At 36.5% G+C, this 14329-nt stretch overlaps 1 protein-coding gene across 3 annotated transcripts in view; it reads right to left on the bottom strand.

Annotated features, from left to right (window-relative positions):
- Positions 1–2876: 2876 nt before the first annotated feature.
- Positions 2877–14329, bottom strand: part of LOC150089961 (protein CBFA2T1-like) — a 46770-nt gene continuing 35317 nt past the window's right edge. The window contains exons 5-10 of one of the 3 annotated variants that reach the window (XM_090368925.1): positions 14030–14217; positions 13481–13692; positions 10509–10573; positions 6609–6819; positions 4370–4617; positions 2877–3621 (exon numbers count right to left, since the gene is read on the bottom strand). In XM_090368925.1, the coding sequence (XP_090225051.1) occupies positions 3364–3621; positions 4370–4617; positions 6609–6819; positions 10509–10573; positions 13481–13692; positions 14030–14217 (1182 nt within the window). In that variant the 3' untranslated portion in view covers positions 2877–3363. Of the gene's footprint in view, positions 3622–4369; positions 4618–6608; positions 6820–10508; positions 10574–13456; positions 13693–14029; positions 14218–14329 lie in introns of all 3 variants that reach the window. The other 2 variants (XM_090368924.1, XM_090368926.1) reach the window with 2 other exon arrangements.

Below are 14329 nucleotides of genomic sequence, written 5' to 3' on the forward strand. Positions count from 1 at the left end.
GCACACAACTTTTTTAAAAGCAATTCGTTTTATTGACGACCTTTTAAAACGTTTAAAATCTCGTCGAGATTGCACAGATAAGCACTACTCACCACTTAGTAGCCATTGCATAATTAAAAGCAATATATTAATATGTATTATGGTAACATACAAATATATTAACTCTAAGGACATATATTAGCATAGTGAACAAAATATACGAAGAAAAGCTCATCATTATTAATTATGTTGACCAGAAATACAATGTTTGTTTGCTTTAGACCACGTACTTTTTTTCTTCGTTTACTTAAACAGAAGAAAAGGGGCAAGATATAATACACAAGCAACTACACTGAGTAGCTGGATGTAACCAAAAAACTTCTGGAGTAAAAGTACTGGATGTTTCTTGTCTTATTTGCATACTAAACATCATTTACAGTAGTTATTTATTGCATGATATAGTTATTGCATTAAAGCTGTGGACACGTTTCTAAATGTCTCGACAAACTGTGCCAATAGAGTTTATTATTCTTGTCTCCAAAATTTAAAATTATTTTTAGTACACGCTATCTGTATTTCAAACATGTGTTTGAATTTACGCCATATTTCTTAACTTTAAAACTGCGAGGGCTGTTCAAAAAGCGGTGGCAACGTGGCGAAATAAAAATGCTTTATTTATAAGTATTTGGAAGTTATATTTAATCAGATGTCAATATGTTCAAAAAATGCACTCAGCAGATTGCTTTTTCCTACTCGTGAACAAAACTCAACTGATGATGGTATTGGACATCTTCCGCATACTTGGGATAGAGTTGCAGGAAGGCTGAGATTACTCTGAGAAAATATAGCAGTAAAATACTTGTAAATAAAGCTCGGTGTTTTTGTAGCAGCCATCTTAACACTACTCTCTGAATAACCCCTCTTAAAACAGTCAAGTGAAAAATTAAACATGGCTGAAATTCATAAAAGGGCTATTTCAGCTCGATTTCGTTTGCAATAATTTATAATTGATATTTTAAATTACCACCCATCTGAACTGCTTATGTAGTGAAAGTATATATCAAGTTTTTACTTCTCATATACTCTTAGGAACTCCGATAGCTCAGTTGGCAATGTCCAAGGATTTATTGAAGACTATATTATTACCATTAAACTCTGTGGTTCACTGATTATATTAATACTTAGGAAAGAAAGAAAGAAAGAAAGGATTGAATTGAGTCCTCACAGTCAATTATATTGTCCTGTTTGCTCGGCGCAGATGTGGGAAACCACCGGTGGCGCCCAACCCCAAACACTATGTCACTGTTTGCTCAGTTAAATTTTCACAATCCCTAAAAAAAAGTCATGGAAAGTCATCTTTGGACGTAATTACTGATTCTATGCTTTTAAAGACTTTCTAATATTTGAAAATTTGTAAACACACGATGTCCTGTAATGGCCCATAACTTTTGGAAGGATAGTGTATGTTCAAAAATCTAAAAATGAGAAAAGGAGACACAATGACATCGTTTTATAAATAATTGATTTAGATTTAAAAATTTAATTAAGATTTATGAAATAATTTGTTCTAAATTTCCGGGACAAAATTTAAATAGATTTTGTCCCGGAAATTTATTACATAAATAAATTTATTTTACAAAATTAATTGTTTTGTAAATACGAGCTGAAAAGTTTCCATATTATTAAAAAAAACAATTTATGTTATCTTAGTAGATAATTAGTAGAAATCCTCATGAATATTTATCGACTGAGCTTAAAAGAATGCGAATCCGCATAATTAGTTCAGTTACAAGGAACTGTGACAGAATAAAATACATTTTTAAACATATTTCTTAATCGCGAGTATTTTAGTTCTTTAGGAAAAAATTGGCGCACGAAAATTTTAGAAAATTGTTAAACAGGATCTTAAGACGGATAGTCAGCTTGTTCTGTTGTTAGTCACGCAAAACATGAACTTTATGAAAAATGTAAGAAAATTGAATTTATTACTTTAATTAGATAGATAACAATTTTGTAAAGATATAAAATTGTTATTAAACCTGTTATTATATTTCTGTTATTTTAAAAACCTGTTATTTTTAACCTGTTGTTATGTTCCTGTTATTTTTAAACAGTTGTTATATTTCTGTTACTTTTTACCTATTATGATATTTCTGTTATTTTAAAAACCTGTTATTATATTTCTGTTATTTTTAACCTGTTATTTTTAACCTGTTATTTAAAAACCTGTTATTATATTTCTGTTATTTTTAACCTGTTATTATATTTCTGCTATTTTTAACCTGTTATTATATTTCTGTTATTTTTAACCTGTTATTATATTTCTGCTATTTTTAACCTGTTATTTTAAAAACCTGCTATTTTTAAACTGTTATTTTAAAAACCTGTTATTTTTAAACTGTTATTATATTTCTTTTTTCAATTAGCAGTCTGTTAAGAATATTTTTCGAATTTAACTCACCATTTTTAACAATCAAATATTTTGTATCTATTAAGAATCCATTCGATTTTTTTTTTCAACTTATTATTAAAAAAAAAACATACTCGCATGAAAAACACCGGATTTTTTTAATAATAATTTCTATATCATAATTTTAATAACACATAAATAAAATCTTTTATATCTTTCTGTGACCTAAACTAGCAAGAATTTTTCACAGTGTCTGGGATTCCTTCTCTGTAATTATAATTACAATTTTTAAGTATAGATGGCGCTAGTAAGAAATGTTATTTTTGACACTGAAATCTTTAACACTCTGCATAACACAAGGATCGAAGAAGCAAGAAACATCCTTTAGAAGCATTATGTCTACCACTGTTACATCTATTAACTATTACAACTATTACATCTTTAATAATAGTCGAGGACTTTCTGACGACAGATGTCAGAAAAATGAATGACTAGATTATCTTGTCACTAACTATAAGTTACAGTACCTGTGGTAGACAAGGATATATTGGCTAATGTTGACTAGTTTTGGACACCTGGGACTAATAATTGTCCTGTCCCGTATTTCTCTACTAATAACTATATAATTTTTATACAGATTTTTGACGTGCAGCTCCATCTAGCGACACACCGGAGAAGCAGTCCAGGAGCTTTAAATAACTTTACACTGGTGTGATCTGTGACCACGGATTTATCCATCTTTGCCGATCCACTTCAGTGACGTAATACCCCAGGGATCCTCTTGTTTTAACAAGCAGTCTCGATGCCAGCATTGACGATCATTTTGGTTGGTCTAGGACTCTACACTTCTCACTTAGAGTAAGAAGATCATTGCGCTGAACGTGTATTCTTTAGTCCGGAAAGTAGATACCCTGGAGAGAGCAAACGATCATTTGTGAACACAAGGTGGGATAAACGCGAAAATAAATTCCAGTTTAATGTTTCCCTTCCAGTGGGGGTTTATTTGCGACGTCGACAGAAACAGTCCTGGAAGGACTTGGACTACGCTTTCCTCCACTAGGGGGCGATGAGGAGGCGGAGACTGTTCCTGAACCTTGAGCAAGTCCGGTTCCTTGACCGCAAACGCGATGATGGTTTTCCCAGTCTTTATGTTGACAAAATGCACCACAATATCTGGCTACGTTACATCCACTGCAGGTCTCATTGGCTTTTCGACCACAATTCCAACAACTCTACATAAAAAAGCAACACTCGTTGATTACATATTGAAATATATAATAAATAATAAATACAATTCTAATACAGTAAATACAAACTCACGACAAATATTTATGAATGATAGTATCACGATCTTCGTTAATTAGTGCGCCAAATATTCTGAATAGGTAGTGTATGCGCAGTTAAATATCTTTTGGTAATAAAGAAAATATGCAGGCCCAGTTATGGCAATAAAAAATAATTATATTCGGACATATTTTTATTCGAAAAGACTAATGAGTCTATAAGCTGTCCTCTGTGTACAGTACGAGTAAAAAGTATGGGGCGAATTAAAAAAAAAAAAAATAGAAATCACTATTCGCGCTAATAGGATGGAATCGGTTATATTAACAAAATCACTACGTGCGTCATTAAGTTAAAATGCAGAAATAATAGCTCCAGTCAAGATAAAAATTTCGTTAAAAGTATTTATAGATTTTACCACTAGATGGAAGCACAAACTCGCGATAATTTTTTTCCATTGCCAACTTTGTATAGCGTGGCATGAAAAGGAGTGTGTGATGTGTTTGCTTCGTCATTTAAACAACCTACACTGCATAAAAAAAAATATATATTCAATACACAATTGTACCAATTTGGTGCTGTATTATTCCAGGTACCGTGTGGAATTGAATAAATGCATTTGTGCTATCAAAAGTTTTCGAAATCGAAGGGGGTAAAAAAAAAAAAAAAAAATCAAGGATTCTGTAAGGTGGTTCTCACCTCTGAGGAATCCTCTTGGTGGTTAATGGCAGCCAAGGCTTCCTCCGCCGCTTGCCTCCGAGCATCGCCCAACATCCGTTCCATTTTGGCTCTTTCTGCCGCCACCAGTTCGCTTGCTTTGGACTCGGCAGCCGATACCGCTTTCTGTAGTTCAACTACCGCCTGTCGCTTGACTTCATTTACGGCTTCCTCCGGCAGTGGCAGAAGGGGTGGCTGACGTGGGTTTAGGGCCAACATACTCTCGTGCACTGCAAGAACAAATTAGTGCGATCGTCAGAAGGGTTTAATGAGCTGAAAATCCCTAGAAATACACCAGGGATGAAATAAGGGGTTCAGTTAACACTAAACTCGTTCACAGGGATTGTTTTCTATAGATTAAAAAAAATTATTCTATTTTTTTTTTAATTGCAAACACGATTTTAAACAATTCGCTGAAGTCTTTAATGTACCGGGGCGGTCTTTATTTTTATATATATAAAAACAAACGCATTTCTAGAGAGTTGAGGATCAACTCAATATTTTTATTAGGACACTACACCTAAATATGATTTGACCATGCCCACAGAACACCAATGTTAAAGTGATTTGCATAAAAACTGTGTATTCCGAAGTGGTACACGTTTTTCTAGAATGTATTGGCCTTATACACTCATTCCTTCCCCTTATTTTTTTTTTCCAGCTTGGTTTGATCCACTGCTGAAAGAAGGAATCTCCATCTGATTTTCTCATTGTGATATCCTCATCTATTCTTACCAGCAGCGATTCGTTGTGAACTCTTCATACTACCTATGTTTCCTCATTTTCTCTTTCCAAGAGCGAATTCCACATTATTAAATGTTTTTCTTGGTTCTTTCTAGTTTCTTATAAATTTTCGTATATCGTATGCAATCTCTTCCAAGTTAGTTAACTTCTTCCTATTCCATTTCGTTATCTCAACAGCTTATATTCCTGATCTATCTTATCTGTTGCTCTTTAATAAGATTAGAAATCTGTTTTAAAGCTCGGTGGAAAAATCTTCTCTTTTCTCTCCACTCTGTTCTTGTGCCCTGTTCTGTATACGTCGAAAGTTGACCACCTTTCCTCTTTACTTACGTATGTTTAGCCGAAGTGTTCACCTGACCATTTTCAGGTCATCTTCACAACTGAAAGTGCCTCTGGTTCCACAATTTTCAAGCACAGTTTCTGTTTCACCAACTTGAACAAAGATTTCCCATTTTAAATGTAAAGTTCGTAAGAGCTGTTCCATTTCACCATACAAACCTTCCATCATTTCGGCATCGTGTAAGATTGTCCAATTACACGGCTTAATCCTGGGTTCTAAAGCTGCATAAGTAACTACAATGGAGACATCATGGTTCGTCATGGTCCTCTTGGAGACATCATAGTTGCTTATCGGTTTTCTCATAAAAAATCTTATGTTCTAAATACATGGCAGTAACTTGTTCCCTGAATATTCTTAGAACCACTAATCTCTCACAGTATGCACATTGTCGAGTCGATTGAAACATTGATTGGCCCAATGACTATTGATCGCTGCATACTATGATTATTAAAATGTCTTTTGCAGAAAGCCATGAGCATCAGCTTTGAATACAACCCGTATAACAGATCCAAGCGAAGCTTATAGAAGATCATTCTGAAGACGTTATAAAATCTGTAATGTGGTTTGAAAGCCAAGTTTGTGATGCCTTAGTCATAGCAAATTAAAATTTTCTTTAATGGTGAATATTTTCTTCGTTCGTAAAGTGATTCATCACAATGTTTTGTAATAGTCTGGATCGTAGAAGTTCTAATTCCCTTTAGAGCAGGAGTTAAAATCTATCCTATGTTTCCTAGGAGTTACTGTAGAGTATTTCAGTGAAGAAAAAATATTTATGGGTTATGCACATTGTTATTTAATTAACCTAGACATGGTTCTGGGTGATATTTCCATATTTCTGGCCATCATTGTATATCTGCAGTGAAGATTTCATCGAATTAGGTTCCTAACAACATATCATCACGAGAGTTCTGACAATGCACTGACGAACAGTGCAGTAATCATTTCTCTGGACATCATTGTGTATGTCCTCTAAATTCTAATAGACAGAGCAACTTAAAACCAGCACGCATTGATTATTTTGGGACGTATTACACAAAGAATATATTGAATTCTGCAGTTAAGATTTTGATTTTGTTTTGCTTAAACTTTGTAAAGCATTTATTGACATTTCTTTGTATGCGTGTATTTTTTGCCTACCTGCTCTTCTCCTAACTTCGCAGACCCTGTCTTCTGCACTCTTGTAATGAGCCATGAGGTCATTGGGACGCTTTTTGAGTTCGAATTCGGCTCCATCCACGTGCCTTCTTCCCCACGGAACAAAGTCAGGCCTCTCTGTCTGATTTCGGTGTTGTAATATTGCTAAGGCTCTTTTCGTCTTCTCCACCATTCCCAGAATGCAGTTGAGCATCTGTAAATTGCAAAGAAACACCATTAGAAAATGTGGTATCAGTACATCCTAATGATTTATTATTATGTATTATTATTATCAATGTAATATAATTCTTTTAACACTTTTGTAAATGTTTTCAAACAATCGCAACTTTTCTTTTGTTACAGAGTGTTGAAGAGAGGTCAATGAGGACACTGGAATTTAACGTGACTCTGGCTCGAAGCGAACAAAGTGTTTTTCTCAATTTCACTGAAATGGGTGTCGAGAGTCAACACTAGAAGCTATCAATGTTCGAAGGTGGATGCATTGCTTGAAAGAGGGCCGAACATAAACTGGAGAAAAACCACTGTCTGGGAGGTCAAAGACAAGCATAAGTGACGAAAAGTCTACAATTTTCATATCCACTGTTAGGCGTCATGACAGAGACGCAGGATTCATTCGACAGGTCATTCCAATGGATGGATCATGGATGCCATTGTTTAACTCAGAAATGTAAGCTAATCTGTCCATTAGAAACACTCAGGCTCATCACCAAGGTTCTATATGGACTCACGAGGGGTCCTTTCGGCTAACCCAGCACAAAAGCGTACCACACGCAGTAGAAAAAGTTACGAGGTCCTAAAGATAAAATCTCTTCCAGCTCTGCAACAGAAGACACCAAAATTATTATAGAATAGTATAATCTTCCGTCATGACAATGCAGCCCAACATCGCTCTGTAGTGGTGACGTCACATTTCTCAGACTTTGAATTATTGTCTTATGGTCCATATTCAGCAGACCTAGCTCCAAGCGAATTCTGGCATTTGGGAGAACTGAAAATCATCTTCGTGGACATAGATTTACAACATGATCTGCTATGAGATCAGCAATCTACCAATGAGTTAAACATACATATCCTTTCAAGAAGTCTTCGCCACAGCTTTCCAGAAATTAATAGAACGTTGCTTAAAAATACGTTGAAATACAGCTGTAGTTGGTTTTTAACTTACAAAAAAGAAACTTAACGGGTAGAACATTTTGAATGCAATTCGTAATAGTTTGGATAGAATAAACTTCGTTAACCACGAGTAACCTCAACAAACAGAATAGCCTTTCAAAGATGCGAATTGTTTAAAAGTAGTGTTTCTTGAGACGATTCTCATGCATTCAAACTGTGATTCTACACACGATCGCTTCGGTGACCATCAGCAACACCAGCAATAGCCTATCAATATATGGAAAAAAATTGAAGGAGACAAACACCAATAGTTCATCACAGGTTGTTGTCCGTGGTATCTCTTCTTTCTTGTCTATCTTAGTATACAATGTCAGGCGTCTTTTAATGTAATAGATGCCAAAAACAGATCAGTAACGGCTTAATTTTATTTCGTCTTTGCCCCGTCGCTTTAGCTTCTGACGTCTGTACGCATTCTGCTGGAAGAACTTATCAAGGTCGATGGCCAGACTGTTTATCAAATCTATTGTTTCCTGCAAACATGCGTCTCAGGACTCTGAGGTTGTTGAAACTGTTTCTGAGCGGGAGCCTAGGGTCTACTTGGATTCTTCCGGGAATTCGGGGAGTTTTGATCAGGTCTGTAATATCAGGGGTGTCAAGGCGCCCTTTGATTAGTCTGGCCTGTGGAAGAAGGTTAGCTGCCACAATCTGTTGTTTCCATGGCGTAGCTTCGAGATTTATATAGAATTGGGCAGTGGAAATAATGTATTGGTTGCCATTCCGCAGGTTGAGCCATTTCAGGAGCCAGTATTCCAGGCTGAGGAACTTGTTGAAGTGTGTTGTAGGGGCAGAGGACCATATAGTTGCTGCATAAAGAGGTATCGGATAGAGACATTACTCTCATTTACCAAACTTAACATACTCTAACCCAAGCAATAGCTCCAGTTAAGTTAAATAACCTTGTCGTTGTTAACTGTCAATATTCCGAGCAAACCAATGACATTCATAAGTATTTGATTGACAGCATACCAGTAGAATGAAAAAGCAACTCGTATTATGCGAAGAACTGCCCTCGTAATCACTGACTCTTCAGATAGTTAGGTTAGACTGTTTAAATATTTTAAAAATACACCTCTTCCTCGTCTTTCACATAGTTCCTCATATTTTTTCTATTAATTATACAGTAATATAAAAATATATATAACTTGTCCTCCATTAATAATTTTTGCAGCTCTTCCGAGCTTTCAATCTGTCTTGGAAACAATCTGAGCATTTTATTATATAAAGCTCGCTTAAATGGGGAGATGAAACAAGTTTCTCCTAAAGAGTAAAGTGCGTCAGGGCAGTGGAACACTACCAAGAGAAATACCGAACGCACTGTCCCACTTTAGCAATGCAGAAAGAAAGTTCTTCTGAAATTACCTTCAGCATCTTGAGACGTTCATGACCTTAATTTTTGTATCGGTTTTATTCAGTTTTTCTTCTCAAAGCTAAAAGAAATTCATAAGAACTTTCTTTTCCAGACGTCAAGCTTAGGAATGCTTGTCATTGCCGATTTTTAAACAAATCCAATGTCAATCTTATGAATGACATGCCCTCAGAGTATGTTGTCTCTAAATGGTGTATATCGTATGATAAATTTTGATACATGAAACACCCAAATGTCCGGGGAACCTTAAATCCTCCTGAGACCGACAAACTCGGCCGGATGTTTAAAAGTCCATAAAATTACTCCTCTTACTGGCTTCGAATCCAGACTTTTTCCATGCGATGCGGAAAAATAGCAATCACCCAACAGAGTGGCCACTTTCATTTAATCTTTTCATCAAATTGAAAAGATCACGCGTTAGTACCATGCGATATAAAGCGCATGGGCGGATACTTAGGAACGCTGTATGTGTGCAATTCAGGACGGGAATGGGCAAAACAAAAGATTTAAGCGAGCTTGAACTTGGCATGGTAGTTAACCTAAGACGCGCTGGTCAGCACAGAGGCAAACGGAGACAGACAACTGTGCAGAGTAACTGAAAAGCTATACTCACACAACAACCCAGTACAATTCACCGTACCTTGTCAAAGATGGGGATGTCGTAGCCAACGACAGACCCGAATTCCACTCCTTTCAGAAAAAAACAAGAAGTTATGGGTAAAATTGGCTTAGGAACATCAACGCTGTCCAGTGGAGGATTAGCAAAACGTTGCCTGGTCTGACGAATCTTGGTTGCTGTTGTTTTACGCTGATGGGAAATCCAGAACATAGCTAAAACTACATAAGTCAGTGGACTCATTCTGACAGATGTCCACAATACAGGATGGTCGCGATGGTTTTGTAGTGTAGGTGCGTTTTCGTGATACACATTGGTCCCACTGATAACAATGGAGCACCATTTGCATGACAGAGGTTTATCTGGAAATCGTTTGAAGACTAGACATCTTTTTGCTGCTGCAATGTACCATCTGAGAGTGGGGTTGAGTCAGCACGGACTAGTATCCTCTGGTACGCTCTCTCGACTACTTCTTGACCCTAAAGCAAGACGAATTCGGGGCGTTCTGAGGGTCAAAGGCAGACCTACTGGCTGTTAGTTAGGTGTACTTAATAAAGTCTGTAGATGACTCTCAATGCTGTTCTTAGACCCGATAGCAATGAAGATATAATAAAAAATATCGATCTTCAATGAAACTAATTCATATATTATTTGTGATTATAATATCAATAATTACATCATAGCAACGGTTTTAATGAACAAAAAACATTAACTGTACAATACGTACTGTATGTATATTTTTCCATTCATCTTCCATATCTCTTTCTTCAGGATAGTCTCTGTGTAAGGTTCCTGTAAAATATCAATTGGTTATCGTATTTGACAGCTATATATAAAATCATAAAAATCAGTGTATAATTTCTAGAGCTTATCAGAATAATCCAACTCAATTTCTTATGGAAAAGGTGCTCACTAAAACCAATCTGATTAAGTTATGGTCAGATCTCATCTATAATTTAGCAGTATGTGAGTATAACGTGATGAGACTGGCTTTAGTAATCCGGAACAACAGGGTAATTAACACTATAAATAGCAGATGTACACGCCCGCCTAAAAGTTTGGAATCACAGGGTATTCATTATTATTTTTTTTGAAATTAGCTATGATAATTTATCACTCCCTTACACAGACGTGGAATTCTCACGATAAATTTTATAACGATGCCCTTCAAGGTTTTTCCATAAATTTGTGACGATGGACAGACTACATGGGCTTGATGCTCTCGAAGATCCTATGAAACCCTCTATTAGATTTAAGTTAGGCGATTGGGGTGGCTACACCATAATTTGCAATACCCCCTCCTGTTGTTTAGTTGATAGAAAGTCCCTGCACAGCTTAGAACTGTGCTTCGGCTCATTGTCTTTTTATAATATAAAATTTCTCTCTAGCCGAAGTCCAGAGGATATCGCATTATGTTCAAGAATGTTTTTGTACTCTTCTTTTCTTAAAATTTCTTCAATTCTGACGATGTCACCTACTCCAGAAAAACAGAAGCAACCCCAGATCATGATGGAAGGTCCACCACCGTGCTTGATTGCAGGCACTAAACACTCATGATCGTCCTGATGGTGATTTATCCTTTAAGCTGTAAGTGTCCTGGAATCGTGGAATGGTAATTTGTACTCCTTTAAATGAACCATCTAGTTTAGAACCATCTTATACCAAATGCTCTTTCTGAATGACGGGTATTCGATTTTATGAGTTACAGCTCTTATTCTTTAATTTGATATTATTTCAAACCACTCCAGAATCATCTACAATCTCTTATAATATTGAAATAATACTCTCACTTTCTAGAATATTATAGAATCATTTACAAAGTTCTTCCACATTCGGGACCCTTCTATAATGTTCTACCACACATCCAGAAGTCTTCTACACCTTTCCGAAATATTTTCGAATATTCTAGAAATTTCTTAAATATTATTTAATATTTTTGATTTGTATACATAATAGAAATTATTTTAATAAAAATTCTAAAGAAGTTGGTCCTATTTTAATAAAAACATTGAAAATGAAGAAAAATGAAACGCGATTCCAAACTTTTAGGCAGTAGTCGTATACGATTTACAAGACATGAAACAAAATGACTGCCAAAGAATTTGGGAGAAAATTCTTTCCACTTTATGTTAAGAATTTGTTTTTGCTATGAGTTATTTTTCAAACAAATTTAAAAGATCTCTAAATTTATGTCCAACTGTGGGATGATTCAAACTTCAGTCATCAGATGAACTATTGACTTTCTACATGTATTTGAACTTTTTTGGGATTCAGGATCCCAAAAAGATCTTCTTCTTCAAATCTTTAGAAATATTCCACAGAACCACAGAAATTGTGACTCTGTTATGCCGGATTGCTTCTGGCACAATGGTGGAGTAGGTCTGTAGATTAATAAGAAGAACTCTTCATCACTTCTTATAATTTCAACAGAAAGAATACACAATGGGATGGAGAAAATGAAGGAAAGAGAAAGATACAAAACTTAGAGGAAGAACGCATGAGAGAGAGAGAGAGAGAGAAAGACAGACGTGTGCGAGAAAGAGGGAAAGAAAATAGACAGAAAGAGAAGAAAAAGAGAGAAAAAAGGAGAGAGATAAATAGAAGAGAGAGAGAAAATGGGAAGAGAGAGAGAGAATGAAAGGATGAATCAAAACTGTTAGAGAGAGAGAGAGAGAGAGAGAGAAAGAGAGACAGAAAATGAGAAGAGAAAGAAAGAGACAGACAGATAATGACAAAACAAGAAACATAAAGACAGACAAGGACAGAAAATGAGAAAAACACAAAAACGTGAACGCAGAATGAAAAGAAATGAATGAAAAAGAGAATGAAACATCTGGAAGTGAGAAGGACAGGTAGACAGAAAATGAGAAAGACAAAGTGTGAAAGAGAAAGACAAAAACTGGGAAAGAGAGAAAAAGACAGAAAATGAGAAAGAGAGAGAGGGAAAGAGAGGGCAGAGAAAAGCCATTTGAATGGCAACTTAAACAGGAAAGACTATATTGTATTTGGAAGTGTTTGAAAACCTCGACCAGAAGAAGAAAAAAAGATCGCTTACTACTCATGTCCTGACTCATTTCAGTTGTTATTTTTAACGTCACCAGAGCTTGTCTCTCACATAGCTGTATCGTGTATTTAGGAGTGGGTAGAAGTGTCTGTATACACGCAGATTTGCACCTTGTGAGGGATGAAAAACCCCAGATAACTCGCCACTCTCGTTGCCTAAGCTCTGCCAACTGCAGCCTCATTCGAAGAGGATTTTAGAAATTGCTCCAATCATCGACGTAATTGACCTCTCCAAACGAGGTGTAGGCAGACGCGAACCGTGCCAACCAAGATGCCACAAAGGACCTTCTAATCCATATATGTAAGTTACTTTATGGAGTCGAATTCATTGCTTACTGGAACGCCATGGAAACCCCAAAGGCCTCACGAATAACGGCTTCAGGCATGCGTGATGACATTTGGCACAGCAGTAGATGGAACTGTTGGTCAGCTACGTGTTGACACTTTGCCGACAGCGACGACGAGAAGAATGCAGAAGCATTTCACGCTTACGTCAAAGGATGATAGATCTCTGCCGGGACAAAGCACAGACTTACACAAAAGGCGATGACGTCACAGTTTTGTAGCCAAAGCGTACGAAATAATACAAAAATAAACTATCTGTAAACTAACCATAGTATGGTCTACAGAACTCACGCTCGTATCGTTCATAACGCTCGTAGCGGTCCCTCTCCCTGTACAGTGTAGCGGCATCGTCATACCGGAAGTTCATCCCAGCAGGCACGTGGTTTGCAGTTCCGGCTGGACTTATCCTGGTTCCAAGAGTTGGACTGGGTAGCGGCTGATGGCGTTTAGCTGGAGGAGGTCCATCGCTGCTGTTGTCGGAGTAACCGTTTTCCCTTGGACGCCTGCAATGCAAAACAGAAGATGAAACGAAAGCACGAGTGATCGCTGAAATGATAGTCAATAGAGTGATGAGAATAACTAAAGCGAATCCGAATACAAAACCTTTTAACGTACTAAAAAATAATTCTGCCCCTTCTCCAAAAGTAAAGATTCATACGCATACTTCATCGAAAACCCAATCACTCATCAAATATTCACAAGTCCTAGGATAAGGAGGGCAGTCATAAGAGCAAATTTCTGTGCATTTCGCTCTTTACTCCAAGAGTGCATTCTTCATTTAAACTATCTTTTAATATACAATAAATTATTTGAGCGAACTCAATAGAGAAGCATACTTACGGATCAGGTGGAGTCCTCCTTTTTCCATTCTCTTTCGTTTCAGCCTGAAATATCTCGAAGGGTTCCCCTCCTGGATGCGTTGTAGGATCTATGACCAACTGTTCGTGCTGCCGTATGTATTGCTGGGGTGTCTGCTTCGCTAACCGGGCAAAGTGAAGGAGTTCAGTTTGTAGCAGGGGCAGATGGGACTGAAAGAATCAAAAATTCGGTTGTGGTGAATTAAAAGAGAACTGGAAATGCTTACGTCATGTTTCCATTCCATTAATTTACAGTAATTATTCCATGAGGGTAATTAAATGG

This window comes from Mastigoproctus giganteus, chromosome 2 (genome assembly GCF_048544385.1).
Source record: "Mastigoproctus giganteus isolate SK-2022 chromosome 2, ASM4854438v1, whole genome shotgun sequence".
NCBI classification, from domain to species: domain Eukaryota; kingdom Metazoa; phylum Arthropoda; class Arachnida; order Uropygi; family Thelyphonidae; genus Mastigoproctus; species Mastigoproctus giganteus.